Below are 16,657 nucleotides of genomic sequence, written 5' to 3'. Positions count from 1 at the left end.
TAGTTGTGGAATTATCTTTGAACACTTAATACATAAATTAATCAAATACATGTATACATAAAATTAATAATTAAATATACAAATCAATAATTAAATACACACATACACAAAAATCAATAATTGGATACATAAATTAATAACCAAATATACAAATACACAATATCACTCATCAAATACACAAATCAATAAAAAAATTTCCAAAATCAATAATCACAACCCCAATCGTGCTGCGTCTATTCCTGTCGTCACAACAATTGAACAATTTGTCGTCGCCAAGAGATTTGCTAGTCGTCTCAATTGTTGAAATTGGTGGTCTTTGTTGTCACCTAGTCTGCTGGTCGTCGTCATCGTCTATGTTGCACAGAAACAAAAATGGAAAACATTTCTAATACGAAACATAAATGTAGAAACGAATGTTATTTTAAAAAAATAGACATAAATAGAGTTCGAAACGGGAATAGAAAATGTTTCAGAAACGGCTCATCCGAGCCGTTTCCGTGCAACATAGGTCGTCATTGCGTATGCTCACTTTCCACCGCGTTTGTTAGTTGTCTTATTTGATCGATTTCCTCATTTAGATGCGTATGGACCTTTAATTTGTGGATTTACTATAATGGTGGGTCTTTTTCGATAACAAATTGGTTTGCATCGACATTTAGATGGTCATTAGGATTAATCTACTTTGCCTAAGAGATGGACAAAGAGAGTTATCGAAAAAGGACAAAAAGACCAAAATGCCCTTGCCCACTTTGCTAATTTGCAAAATGGGCCACTGCTCGCTACTTTATACTCTTCCTTCCCATGGTTGCTAATGTAATCGTTGTTGCCTTCGCCTCATCACCTTGTCACCGCCTTTGCCTTGTTGTCTCGTCGATCATCGTTGCATTCTTTCTCCACCAAGGATGTAGTGATGGTTGGCAAGGCGAGGTGGCGAGATGATGGCAACGAGGGTGAGGTGACAGTTGCATCGGTGACCATGGAAAGAGAAATGAAAGAGTAGCAGGTAATGACCCACTTTATAAATTTGTAAAATGAACAAGGATATTTTGGTCTTTTTATTTTCTTTCAATAATCTTTTTAAACTATATCTCAAGTAAAGTAGCACGATCTTGATTATTAAGGGAGAAAGACAATGAAAGTGACTTGACTAAGATGGATCGCGAGTGAAATGGATCGCGAAATGTGACGAGGCATTGAGGTTGGCCAAAACTTTGGCGATGACTAGGAGACGCCACCAAATCAAGTTGAGTCAGCCATCTATTTGGCTTGGCAAACGTTTTCGGCCTAAGGTTAGGTTTCTTCTGAGGCCTCAAGTGATGTTAAAGTTATTGACCTACCCGCAGATCCCTAGGCCCTATCCATTCTCGTACGTCACCCATCAAAATCACCACTTTACTTTTTCAATAAGACAGTATTTCTCATAATTTGCCAAGTTTGAAGTTTATATAGGTTTTGTGGGATTTCTTTAGTTAGGTTTAAATAGTGGAAAAATTAATAATGTGAAAATTTAATAAAATATTATTAAATTTATATATAATATTTTTTAAGTTCATACTTAATTTAACGAGTTTGCATAATAATTAGACAACACTTGATATAATTGTTTCAAATTATCTACTTTTATTTCTTTAAGGGAATGATCCCCTGGTTTTCTATCCTAAATTTTTATTTATAATAATTTTTGTAATTAATTATCTAAGTAACAGAAATATTTGAAAGACTAGCATTTATATATGTTTATTCATGTGAAATATTGTATAACATATATTTATGAGAAATAGAAATATTTTAGTTTTCAACCAAACGGGGAGTTATTAATTTGGCAGATTATATGATCTCACTTGTAACCTACGTGATCACGTTAATTTGTTGAATTTGCAAGAAACCACCAAAGCCGAGAGAAGTAAATAAAAGCCTACAAAATCCCCTCCAAATTCAAATTATTTTTCACGCATCTCCCCATTCTCAGGCGTGAAATGGTCCGAGAAAGCAAAAAAAGGTCTAATTCTTGCATTAAATTCCCTTTCTCTTTCGGTTTTTGTTTTAATCACAGATTTTAATTAATTATGCATAAATGTCCAATTCTTAACCTCCCTCTACGAAAATCTAATCACTGTATCTATAGATCGATCGGCAGATCTCGCAGTTTCCTCCGTACTTTTCAGCGATCTGCTTTTCGCGGGTAACTCTCCCTCCCTGGCTCTCTACGCTTATATGCATGTATATGTGCATAAGCTGATTATGCATCAAATGTAGCAGATCTAGGGTTCTGAAATGATGAATTTGCGCAAATTTCTTCGTCATTTTGTCATGATACCTCATTTTTTAATTGAATTTTGATTGCCTTTTGCAGTTGAGCTTGTTCGCGTTTTAGTTCTCTCCTAACTTTGATAGTACTCGGAATGAGGTTCGGTTTCTATGAGTATTGTGGTGTTTTTGTATTGAATTATGAGGATTTATAAAAGTAAATCCGGTTTTTGATTAGCAGATAGTGAGGGAGGGATCGGAGAGAGGGCAACAAGGAATTGTGAAGATGACTGAGGGTCAGCGGTTTCAGCTGGGGACTGTTGGAGCGCTGAGTTTGTCCGTGATTTCATCTGTGTCGATTGTTATTTGCAACAAGGCGCTAATTAGCACACTTGGTTTCACTTTTGGTGAGCGGTCAATCATTCCTTCAGAATAAATAACATTAGGCTTATGGTGGTGGTTGTTTTTTTTTCTTTCATTTTGCCATTATGTTGTTGCATGATGAGATTCACTTAGCAGTTGATCTGTTTTTTCCCCTGTTTTGCTGCACTTTGATAAGTGTCCAATTAAATTTTCCGGATTCGTTTTGTAATGCTTTCAAGTGTAGTTCCAGCAGATTTTAGTTACTTGTAATTAGTTTAGTTGTGTCAGCATTTTCATATATAGACACTGTTGAGAAGAAGCGGGAAAACTATTCCACTGGTCCCAAGCCAGAGGAAAGAGCCCCCAAGCTTTTGCATTCTTCATAGAGATCATGTCCATTTGTTCCGATTCATGTGATAATTACCAACAGAAGAGCTCTTTTTCTACAAATTGATTTATTGAAAATTAAACAAACAAATTTAATGTATGGGCTGTCATGATCTTAGAGCTGTTAATGTAAAATTCTGTTTACCTAGGGAAAAAATTTGTAAAATTCTGTTTTATTGATAGAATAAGGGAGAATTATCAAGTCAAAAAACAAAGATAATCTATTACTAGAGGCACATCCAACCTCATGTATCCAAGAATAGAAGTATAGATGAATTTGTATTTATGGAAAAAGAAAATCTTGTGTATTTTTGTGAGTTCATATTCTAATCATGTCTTTGACTGTAAATGTTAGAATTAAACACATATTGCTTGTGAGCCCAGTTCATCTTTGTCCCCAAGAAAAAGTTTCAATCTTGATGCTTCTATGTGAGATTATTCAGAACTTGACGGATCATTATCTTAACATTTCTCTCTCTCTCTCTCTCTCTCTCTTTCATACAAACAAGTGACCTTACATTTCATTCTCCTTATCTGCTACACCTTCAATGGCAAATTCATAGTGAAATAGTATGGTTCCTCTGAAAGGATGAGTGAATAAATGACGTGTTTGTCTCAGCAAGTCTGCAGGACATTGGGTAATAATAACCACCTTACATTGGCTAATACCATGCAGTGTGATATTCCCGTAGTTCTATTCCTTTTCTGTATATACCTAGTTATTCATATTAACATTGACCTTTCTTGCTATTGCTTATGATTGTTTGAAGTTTAACTAGCACAATATAGGACCCTTTGGTAGCCCTACATCTCTTTTATACGGCATGCGCATCCTGGCATATGCTTGTGCTACCCTTCCTTATTAACTACTATAATTAAAAGGCTTGAACTTTAATGATTTTAGTATGTATGCCATGCAATGAAGTTGTGGAGGTAAGAAATTAAATTTACATATCTCACTAGGATTTGGTATGGCAAGGAAAGTGCTACTACAAGCTTGCCACCAAAAGGACTAAACACCCAACATGGCCATTATCATGGTTTGATGGTTAACCATCCAGAAAATGGAGATGAACAACAATAATGCTCCCCATAGTTACTAGTCACATTGAATCTTCTGAAGCTGCTTTAAAAGCAATGCGTGAATCCCTTGTCCAAATTGTGTTTGGTGAGTTAATAGTCACTCTTTTAATTTAGTTGGAAAATTTTCCACCAATTAAAAGCAAAATATAGACAAGGAGTTTATTTTAAACCAGCCTGAATATTTTCTTGAGACAACCATGTTTTAGATTTTCATGCAAAGAGATGCTTTCTAGTTTTGATATAATTATGACCCTCCCCAAACACTACATTGATGGATTTCATGCACTTTTCTGCATTTTATTTTGCATGACTGCTAGCAGGTTTAGAGTCCGGAGGTCATTTCATCAGGCCCCAATTTCTCTACGATGGCTTCTCCAAATACATATGTGCATCTGCTAATTTTAACTTCCCTGTTTGTTGTTTCAGCAACAACATTGACAAGTTGGCATCTTCTGGTCACTTTCTGTTCCCTCCATGTGGCTTTGTGGATGAAATGGTTTGAGCACAAACCTTTTGATCCAAGAACTGTGATGGGCTTTGGCATCCTGAATGGGTCTTCCATTGGACTTCTGAATCTTAGCCTGGGTTTCAATTCTGTTGGTTTCTACCAGGTAGCATGGTTGAAGTTACCATTTTTGGCTGTTTTACTCATTGATTAATCAATAGAATGTAACTTGATTTTGCTGCAATCATCATTCCTGCTGGAGAATAACCAATTTTTTTGATATCTCTTAGTATGAGTTACTATATTTTTTTTGTGAAAACTAGATGTACTTCTAGAATTTTGAAAGGCATAATATACACTATATGTGCATCACATGAGCAATTTCTCTTGTTCAATCATGTGGTGGCTGCTGAAAAGGATAATTGGCATTGCTATTTACTATGAAATTGTAATTCTATGTGGGGACAACCCCCTCCCCTCCTCAACAAGATGTCAGACCTCTGACTACATCATGAGATAAAATTGTTCTGGACACATTTTCAGAAGTTATTTTCCTGCCCTAATTCTAATTGTACCCCGTTCATATTCATATCCCGCTGAATGGTAACTAGTGATAGAGGACAATTAAAATAAGCATATAAAACTATAATTCAACCACAAGGGCAAGAAAACCTCCACCCCACCCCTCCTTCATTCCTGAAAAATAACATAAAAAGATCCGTCTCCCAATTCATGAGATAAAGTTGTTCTGAGCATATTGTTATAAGATATTTTTCACCCTAATTTTACCGTAATAAAATTTGTATCCTTGATGAGGTGGTTCAACTTTTAAATTTCTATTTGAAGTATCAGTTTCTGAACCTTTTCTCTTGACCTTTTATTTTAGATGACAAAACTGGCAATTATTCCCTGTACAGTTCTTTTGGAGACTATTTTCTTGAGGAAGAAATTCAGGCAAGTTCTAACTATCCACACCCAGTGGCAGTATGCTGTTCTGTCCATTTCCTCTGTTCTTAAAGAAGCATCTCTGCTGATATAAGTGAAGTGCCGTGCATGATTGAGCTTGGAAATCATTTTTTATTTGATGGTCTCAATTGACAACAGATTTTGCAACCATGAAATACTTAAATTATGAGGACTCGTTGTTTTGTAGATATCTTAATGGATATAACTATTTTGCTCTTGTATTTCACTTAACTCATTTACCAAAAAAAAAAAAAAGTGACTTGTTTTTATGTACATTCTGGATAATATAAAAGGAGCTTTAGGTAATCTCTGATAGCTGAAATATGTGTTTGACATTTATTGTGGCTGAAGTTGCATGTGTATTTCCTGCTAGCATCTTTATCCTTTCTTTCTTTTGTTTACATTTCACATATCAGAACGGGAAGTACAGAATTAAGTTGCCATGCCAGTGGTTAGGATCAAGCTTCTGTTCTTATTGGATTATAGAACTGAAATCAACTCCAAGGACAAAGGATGAGTTGAGATGCTTTGTCCAAATTAGTCGACTATTAAAAGTTGCTAGCACTGGAGAGATGGTTGGGAAAGTTATCCCATCAATCTGACCATTTTTTTTTTCGACAGTTCACACTCTAAAGCCCACGTGAGATTACATAATTTAAGAACATTCTGCTCCACTTATAAGGAGAAACTCTTTTTCAGAATCTTTTAGTTTGTCTTTCCATACCCCAATAAGGATTACATTTTGCAGCTTCTTGACAATGAAGATTACCCCCCCCCCCCCCCCCCCCCCCGCGCCCGCCCCTTCTCTCCATCTAGGCCTCTACCCCTAGGGAAAAAAATAACTTTGCGCACAGTAGAAACAAATTCAAGAAAATTAACTAAGGATATGGACAGTTTTTTTAGGCCTTGTAACCCAAGATTAATTCAATAGCTCTAACTAAAGTGTAATTTAGGGTAGCTTCGCAGGCTGCACAATAATATGAGCTTATGATATTGTTTTCTTGGCAACGGGATTGATTCTTTTAGCAGTCAAGCATCCTTGATACTTACAAAGTTTGTGTGTCATAGCTACAAATCTTATGGCATGCCCTTGTTCCTGATTTTGTTGGCCTCTGATACATAGGTTGCCTAGTGGAGTATGTGGCTCTTTCAGTTCTATTCTTATTTCTCTCGCTTGAATATCAACTCTGCACATCAGCTATTTTTTCGCCTCTTGAGATAAACCTGCATTTCTTTGTTTCCATGCTTTTTGTTAGTGTACATTATTCAGACACACAATATCAGACATGTGGAATTTGATGATTTTCTCTTTTGTTGGCTATATGTTATGCTATCAATCCATATTTGTTTCTGATATTTCATTAAAATGATTCACAGTCACAATGTCCAGTTCTCTCTTGCCATCCTTCTTTTGGGTGTTGGAATAGCAACCGTGACTGACCTGCAGTTGAATGTGCTGGGTTCTATCTTGTCTCTGCTTGCAGTTGTTACAACCTGTGTTGCCCAGATTGTATCCTCAACTGCCTTTATAGTCTTGTCGTTTTTTCAATTGTGTCAATGGTAAATTAGAGCAAATTTAGCAGAGTTAAATGGAAAACCAGAAAGATTGCGTGATGCTTGCTTGCAACTATTCAAGAATTGGGGAGGGTATGTGTTCTCCCATGTTTTCTTCTCGTTATTAATGTGTCTTTTGTTGTCTTAAGACCTTAACCAGTTATTTCTAGATGACCAATAGCATCCAAAAGAAGTTCAAAGTTTCTTCAACCCAACTCCTGTATCAATCTTGTCCCTATCAGGCAATAACTTTATTCATCATCGGCCCATTTCTAGATTGGCTTTTGACAGATAAGAATGTCTTTGCTTTCAGTTACACCCCTCGAGTCCTGGTGAGAGAATTGAACAACTTATACCAACCACCTTCTTCTCTTGTTCAAATACCGTCTAATGCTACTTCTCTCACATTTCTCTTGGTTGCAAGGCCTTCGTCATTCTGTCCTGCCTGATATCAGTCTCGGTAAACTTCAGCACCTTTCTCGTAATAGGAAAGACATCTCCGGTTACATACCAGGTCCTTGGACATCTTAAAACATGCCTGGTTTTGGCCTTCGGCTATGTTCTTCTTCACGACCCGTTTAGCTGGCGGAACATTTTTGGAATCTTCGTTGCCGTCATCGGAATGGTACTCTATTCCTATTACTGTACTCTCGAGAGTCAGCAGAAGCCCAGTGAAGCAGTGGCACAACACTCCCAGGTACTTGACATTCTCAGTTTCCCCATTCAAAATGTTGTCCCTGTGCACTGCTACAGTACCCAACCACGGGGAGCAGTGTAATCACAGGGGGAGTCTGTAATAACAGGATACGAAACTTTTATGGTACGGTGTCCTTGGTAGAATACAAAGGGTGTTTTTACAACGTAAATGGTGTATTGTATAATATGAAGGGTGTATTTTACAACTCGAAGGGGTCTTTATATATGCACTATGCCCTTGTGTTATATAATGCACATTTTATGTTATATAAAACACCTTTTGTGTTCTACAAGATACCGGTGCTTTGGGTATCATAAGATTTTCCTGTTTTTTCAAAAAGTGATTTACTAATTTCTCTTTCTTCTTATTATCACTCAAGGGAAAGGAAGGTGAATCTGACCCTTTAATGGGCGTAGAAAATGGAACCGATGGCAAATCCCCTGCTTGGAGTTCGAACAAGGACCTGCGGGCATGAGGCTTTCTTAAATCGTTACTGTTTTAATTCAGAATCCATATACAGATCTCTCTGTTCTAGCGATGAAGATGGCGCTGCTATAAAGCTAGAACTTGCGTATGTTGCATGTCTCCTGCTTTCTTTTCAACTAGTTACCTTACGTGAGTAGAAAGGAGAAGGCATATCTATAGAGAAGCAGTTTTGGTTATTATCTGTTCTGAAAGTTAGGTGCGCCAAGAAGTTGGCAATTTTGTGTTCATTTTGTCAACAAAGGGCAGTGCCTTGCTACCTTTCTTATAATTTAATTTTCAGCACCGTTTTGGAAACCAATTTTGTCAAAACCATTGCAAAGTGAACACACTTTGAGTATAAATTAGAACAAGCCACACCAATCCTGCTTAGTCTTAGTACTATATTTACAATTCATTGGTTAAATATTTTTTTATTTTTTTTTCAGAAAGTAAACATCTTATATAGAAAATTTGTACACATAATCATGTTTAACCTTCATTTTTGATAATTGGTTTGCATTTATAAAATCAGAAAAAATGAAATTTGTCCTCAAATACATACAAACCAAGAAATAAATTTTATTTATTTATGGGGAAGTGCTTATGCTTATGCCAACTAGCAAAACAAAGAAGAATCTTTACATGAAGTTGTTACTCTTTTCTGCAAGCATAAAAACAAATTTTTATATTATTATTATATAATATATATAATACATCTTTTATATTATACCAATAGAATTTCTCCAAAATTTAACCCTTTTATTTTCCTATTGATAATCTTTGAAGCACGGAAACGACTCGAAGATGCCATTTTAGTGTTTTCGAATTGTTTCCTATTTTGAAAAAAAAAAAAAGTTTGAAACGTTTTTTCAAATCATTTTTATAATTTGTGAAATGTTTCGAGGCATTTTTGTAAATTACATAAAATGACCAAAAATACGTTTTCGGCAACAAAGTTCACACATCTGTCTCGATCATTAGAGCTTGTGGCAACAACAATAAAGAAAAGGGTGTATAGCTGTGATGAGAGGCGGTGGAGAGGGAGGATGTAGCAACGCTCGGTGATGAAAGACAAAGCGGCAAGAGGCGAGGTAACAAGAGAGTTGGTGGTTGGAGGCGAGGCGACAACGAGAGGCAATTGTTGGAGAAGAAAAGGAATATGCAACCAAATGAATGAGAGAGAAATGAGAAATAAATAATGTTTCTTGAAAAGAGAGATCTATTTAAATGATAAATGATATAATATATGATATATATGTATATATTACTGAAAAAGAAGATAAATATGATAATATGTATGTATAATATCATTTACTAATGTTATTTTTAATTATTAAATTCAATTTACTTACTGCCATAACATTGACACCAACATGTGTTGGTTCTTGGTTTACTTTCAAATTAATTACAATAATAATATTATTAACTAGTGTTTTTTATTTTTTTTTATAGAAAAAATATTGACTATTAGTTATTATAGAACTTATGTCTATGTTTATTTGTATTATGTTTGAATTATTATTTATATTAAAAATTATATTTACAAAAAAAACTTTTATATTTTTTAATTTACAATTTATTTTTCATTTTTATTTCCTACTTTTTTTAAAAAAAAATTTATCATTTTCTCGTTTTTCATTTTATATAAAAAATATTTTCCGTATCTATTTTTGTGCAGCCTAATTGACAATACAAAGAAAAACTAGATAAATCGTAAATTAAAATAGAACGGTTGCGAAGGATCCACCAACGTTGTGGCACATAAATATTGTCATAACCTTCTCGCTCGTAAAAATAGTAACTAAAGGAGAATTGATAAATTAATTTGTATGGGAGAAATTTACTTGAGTGCTAAATGATTATTTTGCCTCTCTCCCCTTCTATTTTTTTCTCCAACAATTGCCTCTTGCAGTATCCTTTTCATCTCGTTGAAGAAAGGAGAGAGAAGAAAGGTGAGGAAAGAACACTTTCTCCAATTTTGTTGTAAGAATTTGTTTTAAAATATGATCAATTTATTACAATATATCTTACCTGTGTTACAGCTCTCCCTGTAATGAATCCCGGGTCTTCGCCGTGGCTGGGCACCATACCACTGGTGCTTGTTGTAGCCACTTTCTCTGAAAACAATTTCTAAGTTCGAAAACTGCAGTCTCTCACTAAGTCACTTCAAATAAAAATTGAAGAATATAAATCTAAAGAATGAAAGGACAAGAGTCCCTGGAAAACTTTAACATCTCATATTCAAAGTCCAACTAATTGTAGAAATTTCCCAGCTTATTTTTGATCATATTCATTTTATTTTTGATATAAATAAAATTATTTATAATTTATAATTTGATTGATTGTATTATATATATATATTAAATCCATACATTTTATACACATAAAAAACGACATAATATCAAATATATTATAAATTTTATATTATTTAATTTCTTATAAATTTATTGATCTGATCTTATAATTCGTAAATCGGCAGCATCTAATTTTCATATCGTTTTTTTTATTCAGTCAAATCCTATACTTTTTGCATAATCATTTAAGATTAGATTAGAAGGCGTTCATGAAAACAAATTTGAGAATTTATTTTTATTTCATAAATTTATTAAAATAAAAATTCACATTTTCAATTTAGATATATAAAATTAAAAGGTTGACTTATATAACACCTGTCTCATAATTAAGGTAAATAATTTTTATTGCATGAGTAGGAATGTAAAATAATTAAAAATTTATTCTTTATACAAATAAACACCTTTTTGATGTTATGAAATTTTATTAATAAAGTGATTTTTTAGATTTTTTTGTATGTTTACTTAAAAAACAAAAATCAAGTATATAGATTTTTAACTTATAACCATAATATCAAATTACCTTAAAACTAATTCTATTACCAGACTCAAGCTTAACTCAAATTATTATTATTTTTTTTTAAATAACACTTTGGCTGTCAATTACATATTTTTGTTAGACATACATACCACAAGTCTTACTTCTAGTAATAGTAATAGAAACCAATTATTAATCACAATATATATATATATATATATAATGGCCAAAGATGACCGTAAGCAAAATTCAAGACGCAATCCAAATTATTCGGCCCGACCCGCTCAGCCCGATCCCGGTAATGCTACCTCCTCTAGGGCTTCCAGTCTTCAAGCAGGCCCTATATATAGATAAATATATCTAACCCTGCCCGCTTTATCCCCTGTGCTGTGCGAAGGAAACCCTTGGGAGGACGAGCGTCCGGACGAAGAAGAAGATCTGCCGAGAAGATGGTATGTCAAAATACACGAATCATAATTTCAGTGTTGTGTTGTCGATCAATCGATCCACCTTCTCGCTGAATGTGTATTTTGTAACTGTGTGTACTTGTGCAGACTTTCAAGCGGAGGAATGGAGGCCGCAACAAGCACGGCCGCGGCCACGTCAACTTCATCCGATGCTCCAACTGTGGCAAATGCTGTCCCAAGGTCCTTTCTCTATCTATCTGTGTGTGTGTGGATGACCCGCCCGATCGCTCTGTATTTGCATAATTTATATGTTTGTACATGTTTTAACATTTTCAAGACGGAGACGAAATCTAAAACCTAATTTTTCGTGATTAATATATAATTATTTATTATGATTTTGTTTATCACTGGTATTCTAATCGGTCATGATGAGATTTGGATGATTTATATTATTTTTGTAACTTTTCGTTGAATTTTGGTACGTCACGTTTAATCTTGTTATCTCTTCTGCTGGCTACATTGTGTATAATTCTGGTGACTTTGCTTTATTTCTAGTTCCGTTTCATTCTGCCAAGTATTGGTTGGATTTTTCCGAGATTTGGTTAATTAGAGTTGCTACTTGTGATGCGGGCAACTTATGATCCTTGTTCCCTAAATACGAGTTTGTTGAACAGCATGGAGCTCTTTCAATTTTCAAGATACCATTAGTTAATTATGTATCCAGTTAGCTGGTAAATGTTTGTGAATACTTGTTTGTGTTCTTTTAATTTTTTGTGCGAGTAAATACCTGTGTTCTATTTGATTTAGTCTTTATTTAGCCTGAATTTATTGCTATATTTCTGTTTCAGAACTGCTGCTACCTAATTTTGTTCATTCCTGTTCTGAGCAATACTTAAGTTGGCTAATTGAAATTTATATATTTTGTTAATTTTGGATGTGTGCCTAGGACAAAGCCATCAAGAGGTTTCTCGTGAGGAACATAGTGGAACAAGCTGCTGTTAGGGATGTCCAAGAAGCTTGTGCTTTTGAGAGTAATCTCTCTCTCCCTGTCTCACTCCCCCCCCCCCCCCTTCTCTCTCTCCCTCCCTCCCTCCCCCCCACCCCCACCCCCCCCTCTCCCTCCCTCCCTCTCTGTGATTTCCCTTATTTGAATCAGGGTGTTTTTTTTAATTTTGCTTGGATTCCTGTGATTATAGGTAATGATTGTTTATGTTTGTCTTATGGTTAAGGTTACACATTGCCCAAGCTCTATGTTAAGATGCAGTACTGTGTGTCGTGTGCCATTCACTCCAAAGTTGTCAGGGTTCGCTCTCGTGAAAATAGGAGGATCCGTGAACCGCCTCAGCGGTTCAGGCGCAGGGTATGTTAGTCTCATCTTCTGGTTATTTAATTTTCACGTTCCGTGGTGTACAATTTAATATATGACTATTTGAGTTAACTGCTTGAATGGTAGCTGTGTGGATTCATATGAGTAACTATTTTGTTTGTATGGTTCATAGTTTTGGTTCCCTAGGGAATTAAATATACATTACCTATGTACAAAGAGACTAGGAGCTGTCTAAGCATTAAAACTGGATGGGGCCTCAAATGCTGAACAGTTGTTCTTTTTCTTTATATGGGATTTAACCCCCAACAGCAAGCTTCTTGAAGCTTGATTAATATAGAGGGACGTGTCATGACCTTGGGTGTAATAGAGGGGCAATATTGTAATAGGGTTATAATAGTTTGTTAGAAGATATTTTGCAAGTTGTTAGCAAGTTTTTAGGAGCACATGAGTGCTGTTAGGAAATCACTTAGCAGCTAGCTAGGCCTATAAAAAGGCTACTTGTAAGAGGATGGCATTATGTGTGTGTAATGAAATCGAATTCCCTTCTTTCTAATCCTCTCTTGTTTCTCTCCAATTTCCCCCTCCCTTTCTGCTGATTTTTCTCCCTCCAATTCTATCATTCTGATTTCTTCCCCTAATTCCAATCACAACCCTAGCTAACCCTAGGAATGTGACAGGACGGGAACAGGAGTACATACGATGGGGAGGAGAATATGTTGTAGACCTACGACTATAGTGTTTCGTGGTATCTTTTATTGAGTTCCACTTTTGTTCCCCAAATCTTTGGGGTACCATTAAAGTTCCTTTTTTTTTTTCTTCTTTGTATGCATGCATGTAAATTCCCCTTCTCAACTACCATGTTTTTGTGTGCTTGCTATGAATTGCCTGCCTTCAGAATTAGTTGTCTCAATCTTTTTATATTGCAGACATCGTTGTGCTACTTAACTATGTGTTATGGGCAAAACAGTCTGAATGTACATCAAATTGTGTAACTGGTTCCTAATATAGTCCATAATGATATATTTTCTTGGATTATTTAAAATTTACTCTGTCATCTGAGGAAAATTGTGCTGACGATTATGTCAAAATTTTTAATACACTTTTTACTTTAATTTCTGCTCCATTTAGAAATCTTTTTTTGGTTTTCTATGGTTTTGGCCGTGAAAACCACCATAGACTAAAACAGCAGTTTAGGAGTTTGTGTTATTTTCAACCTAGGCTACATGGAGCTGTTGAATAGTGTGCTTTTTTGATTCTTTGTTTAGCTCATGCGGTCCTTGTTTAGTTGCATGTTTTGATGGTAGAATTGCAACGTGTTCATGCAAAACCAGTTCTTCCATGATGGGATTTACATCTCTTGTACATTTGTGGTGTGTATCGATAATTTTACTTGAGCTAGGTAACTTTTTCCAGATGCCTTCCTAACAAGTCACGGTCTTGTTTAGTAGTCATTAGTTTTGAGTTTCTTTTCAAGTTCTAGTGTATGTTCTTTATCGTGTGATAACCATCTGATATAATTTGACCTGTTTACTTTAAATGGTTGGTTCTTTATCGTGTGATAACCAGCTGATATAATTTGACCTGTTTACTTTAAATGGTTAGTTTCCTCTTTATTTGACATTTCTACTGTGCTTTTTTGTGTTTCGGTGGTGTCAGGATGATCTGCCAAGGCCAGGCCAAGCTCCACGCCCTGGTGGACCGCCGGTTCCTGGTCGCACCTAAACATCTAGTGCTTGTTCGGCTGGAATGCTAGGCTTTGGAGTTACGTTTTATGTGGAGAGTTCCATCCAGTATTTTGAATTGGAAAATTTCAACTTCTAAGCAGTATCTTTTTGAGTTAAGACTTAAACTCACTTCTTATGGGGACTAAAAGATTTTTCTTTTTTAATGAATTTTGAGAAATTGTGTGACTTAAGTATTTTTATGATCGAGCATGTTTCGATATAAGACCCAGTTCCTGAAATTTAATTTGTTCGTATTGGCTGGAAATTTTGTGCCAATTTCACGCAACTGCCAAAAAAGAGGAATTGGTGATGGATTTTGTTTGCCTGGCTTCTCCGACGCTACAGGCCTTGCGTGGAATCAATTCATTCTGGGATCTGTACACTGTTTCAAAATATGGGGACGCTAATTTGGTGTTTAATTTTTACAAAATTCCAATAATTGATTAGTTTTTTTAATAAACAATAATTCTATGTGGTGTATGTGATAAATTTGGTTACAGTTTAGATTTTATTTAATTATTTATATTTATAACGACATCACATTAGAGATACTAGTTGAGGGAGTAATATTTTGGTTAATTAAAATAATTGAATTGAATTAGCTAAAATTATCGATTTGGTTTGGATTAAGTTGTAGATGGATTGGTTTGATTTTTAAGTTTGATAATTTTAGTTATTTTAGTTTCATTTATTTTTTATTAAAAATAAAAAATAATTAAATTGATCAAAATATTAAAAATGATATTATTTTAATTTTTTTGATTAATTTGATTTTTTTTATTTTTTATTTGTTCAGTTTAACAACATATTTAGTTGGTTTGATTTAATTTTTGTCATGTATTTAATTTAAATAATTCAATTAATTTAGTAATCAAACTAATCGGATGTTCAACTCTAAACATCTCGGGTCGGCTGGTCTCTTGCCAAAAGGTCTGGAAAAAAAAAAAAAAATCCTCTATCTTAAAAGAGGGGCAGTGATATTCGTTTGTAGGCATTGTTTTTTAAAGAGCAACTAGTTTCTTTGGAAAGTAATTTTTTAAAATATATTTTTTAAATGTATTTTTTGTTTAGCTATAATTTAAAAATATTGTTGAAATATCATTTTAAATTGTCACTTTCAAAAAATTATAATATTTTTCTTTATTATCAAATCTATAACATACAAAAAATATAATAAACAGATAATAGCAATAAAACTTAAAATATAATAATATCATATATCATCCAAACAAATTTGTTGACAATTAAAGGTTCTACAATATTAAAAGTTTTGCATAATAAAAAAAATAAGCTAACACTCCAGTTTAAGTTATATAATATTAATGAGTGCATGTTCACAATAAGATAAAAAAATAAATATTTAAATTTAAATAACATCATTGATAATATCAACTTCTTATGATGTCGATCCCAATTTATCTTTTTTAATTTATCTTTTTTGGTATTTTTTTTCAATATTCTCATTTTTAATCTAGTAATCAAAGACCGTGAGAAGTGTAACTTCATCAAAACCTTTCACTTTCATCTCCATTTCAAATAGAACATTAAGATCAAGTGTTTGTTTGTTTAGCTCTCAAATGGTCATAGCCACTTCTTTAATTTATGCGACTAAAATTGAAATGATTGTATTTTTAGAGTTACAACTTCTCTTTTTGTAAGATTTATTTGTAGAAAGTATATCAAGTAATGATATATATATATATATATTTTGTATCATTTGCAATGTCAACATCATCGTCTGATCGAGTATATTGAATTTTTGTGATCTCATTAAACTTAATATTTTGAATGACTTAATAAAACTTTCTTATTGTACATCTTTATTTTCTTGTTTAAATACTTTTCATGTTTAGAATATACTTGCAAAATCAAACATACAAACAAAGTTCAAATTTGAATTATTTACCTGAATCAAATAGAAAAAAAATATACATAAAAAATAAATAAAATAGTTACCATTATTTCCTTATCATTAGAATCATTCAAACTGAAAACCACTTTTTCTCCCTAACTTTGCTTATAATTTTCCCATTCCTTTTTAATTGTCTTCAAATAGTTTTCAACATGATCAATAATACAATACATCTCAAATTTCAAGTTGATTTTTGTGACAATATGTTGAAAACTTTCAATTTTGAAAGAGAAATAAGGCTTATTCCCTTT

General features: G+C 33.8%; 2 protein-coding genes across 3 annotated transcripts; both read left to right on the top strand.

Moving 5' to 3' along the window:
• Positions 1-1,843: 1,843 nt before the first annotated feature.
• On the top strand, positions 1,844-8,404 carry LOC127796252 (UDP-xylose transporter 3-like). 2 transcript variants are annotated; one of them, XM_052328304.1, is made up of 10 exons: positions 1,844-1,999; positions 2,126-2,182; positions 2,354-2,407; positions 2,489-2,654; positions 4,507-4,691; positions 5,412-5,479; positions 6,869-7,001; positions 7,216-7,377; positions 7,470-7,742; positions 8,122-8,404. In XM_052328304.1, the coding sequence occupies exons 4-10, from the start codon at positions 2,534-2,536 to the stop codon at positions 8,215-8,217; spliced, it is 1,038 nt and encodes a 345-aa protein (XP_052184264.1). In that variant the 5' UTR covers positions 1,844-1,999; positions 2,126-2,182; positions 2,354-2,407; positions 2,489-2,533; the 3' UTR covers positions 8,218-8,404. The 2 variants fall into 2 exon arrangements, with proteins under 2 accessions (XP_052184264.1, XP_052184265.1); XM_052328305.1 differs by having other exon boundaries at positions 2,486-2,654.
• Positions 8,405-11,339: 2,935 nt separating this feature from the next.
• Positions 11,340-14,733, top strand: LOC127798132 (40S ribosomal protein S26-1-like). Its single transcript, XM_052331471.1, has 5 exons — positions 11,340-11,488; positions 11,591-11,683; positions 12,390-12,474; positions 12,673-12,803; positions 14,427-14,733. Exons 1-5 carry the CDS (start codon positions 11,486-11,488, stop codon positions 14,490-14,492), a joined length of 378 nt encoding a protein of 125 aa, XP_052187431.1. The 5' UTR covers positions 11,340-11,485; the 3' UTR covers positions 14,493-14,733.
• The last annotated feature ends 1,924 nt before the right edge of the window (positions 14,734-16,657 follow it).

The sequence above is a fragment of the Diospyros lotus genome, chromosome 3, assembly GCF_014633365.1.
Source record: "Diospyros lotus cultivar Yz01 chromosome 3, ASM1463336v1, whole genome shotgun sequence".
Classification (NCBI taxonomy): Eukaryota; Viridiplantae; Streptophyta; class Magnoliopsida; order Ericales; family Ebenaceae; genus Diospyros; species Diospyros lotus.
Note: the sequence above shows the minus strand (reverse complement) of the source record. Positions and strands in the feature narration are given on the sequence as shown.

Excerpts from the sequence above, each read along its gene's own strand:
- LOC127796252 (XM_052328304.1), top strand. The coding sequence starts at position 2,534 with ATGACTGAGGGTCAGCGGTTTCAGCTGGGGACTGTTGGAGCGCTGAGT. Across the intron at positions 7,002-7,215 it reads CAACCTGTGTTGCCCAGATT|ATGACCAATAGCATCCAAAA; the intron begins GTATCCTCAACT and ends AGTTATTTCTAG. Across the intron at positions 7,743-8,121 it reads CAGTGGCACAACACTCCCAG|GGAAAGGAAGGTGAATCTGA; the intron begins GTACTTGACATT and ends TTATCACTCAAG.
- LOC127798132 (XM_052331471.1), top strand. Across the intron at positions 12,475-12,672 it reads AGAAGCTTGTGCTTTTGAGA|GTTACACATTGCCCAAGCTC; the intron begins GTAATCTCTCTC and ends CTTATGGTTAAG. Across the intron at positions 12,804-14,426 it reads CTCAGCGGTTCAGGCGCAGG|GATGATCTGCCAAGGCCAGG; the intron begins GTATGTTAGTCT and ends CGGTGGTGTCAG.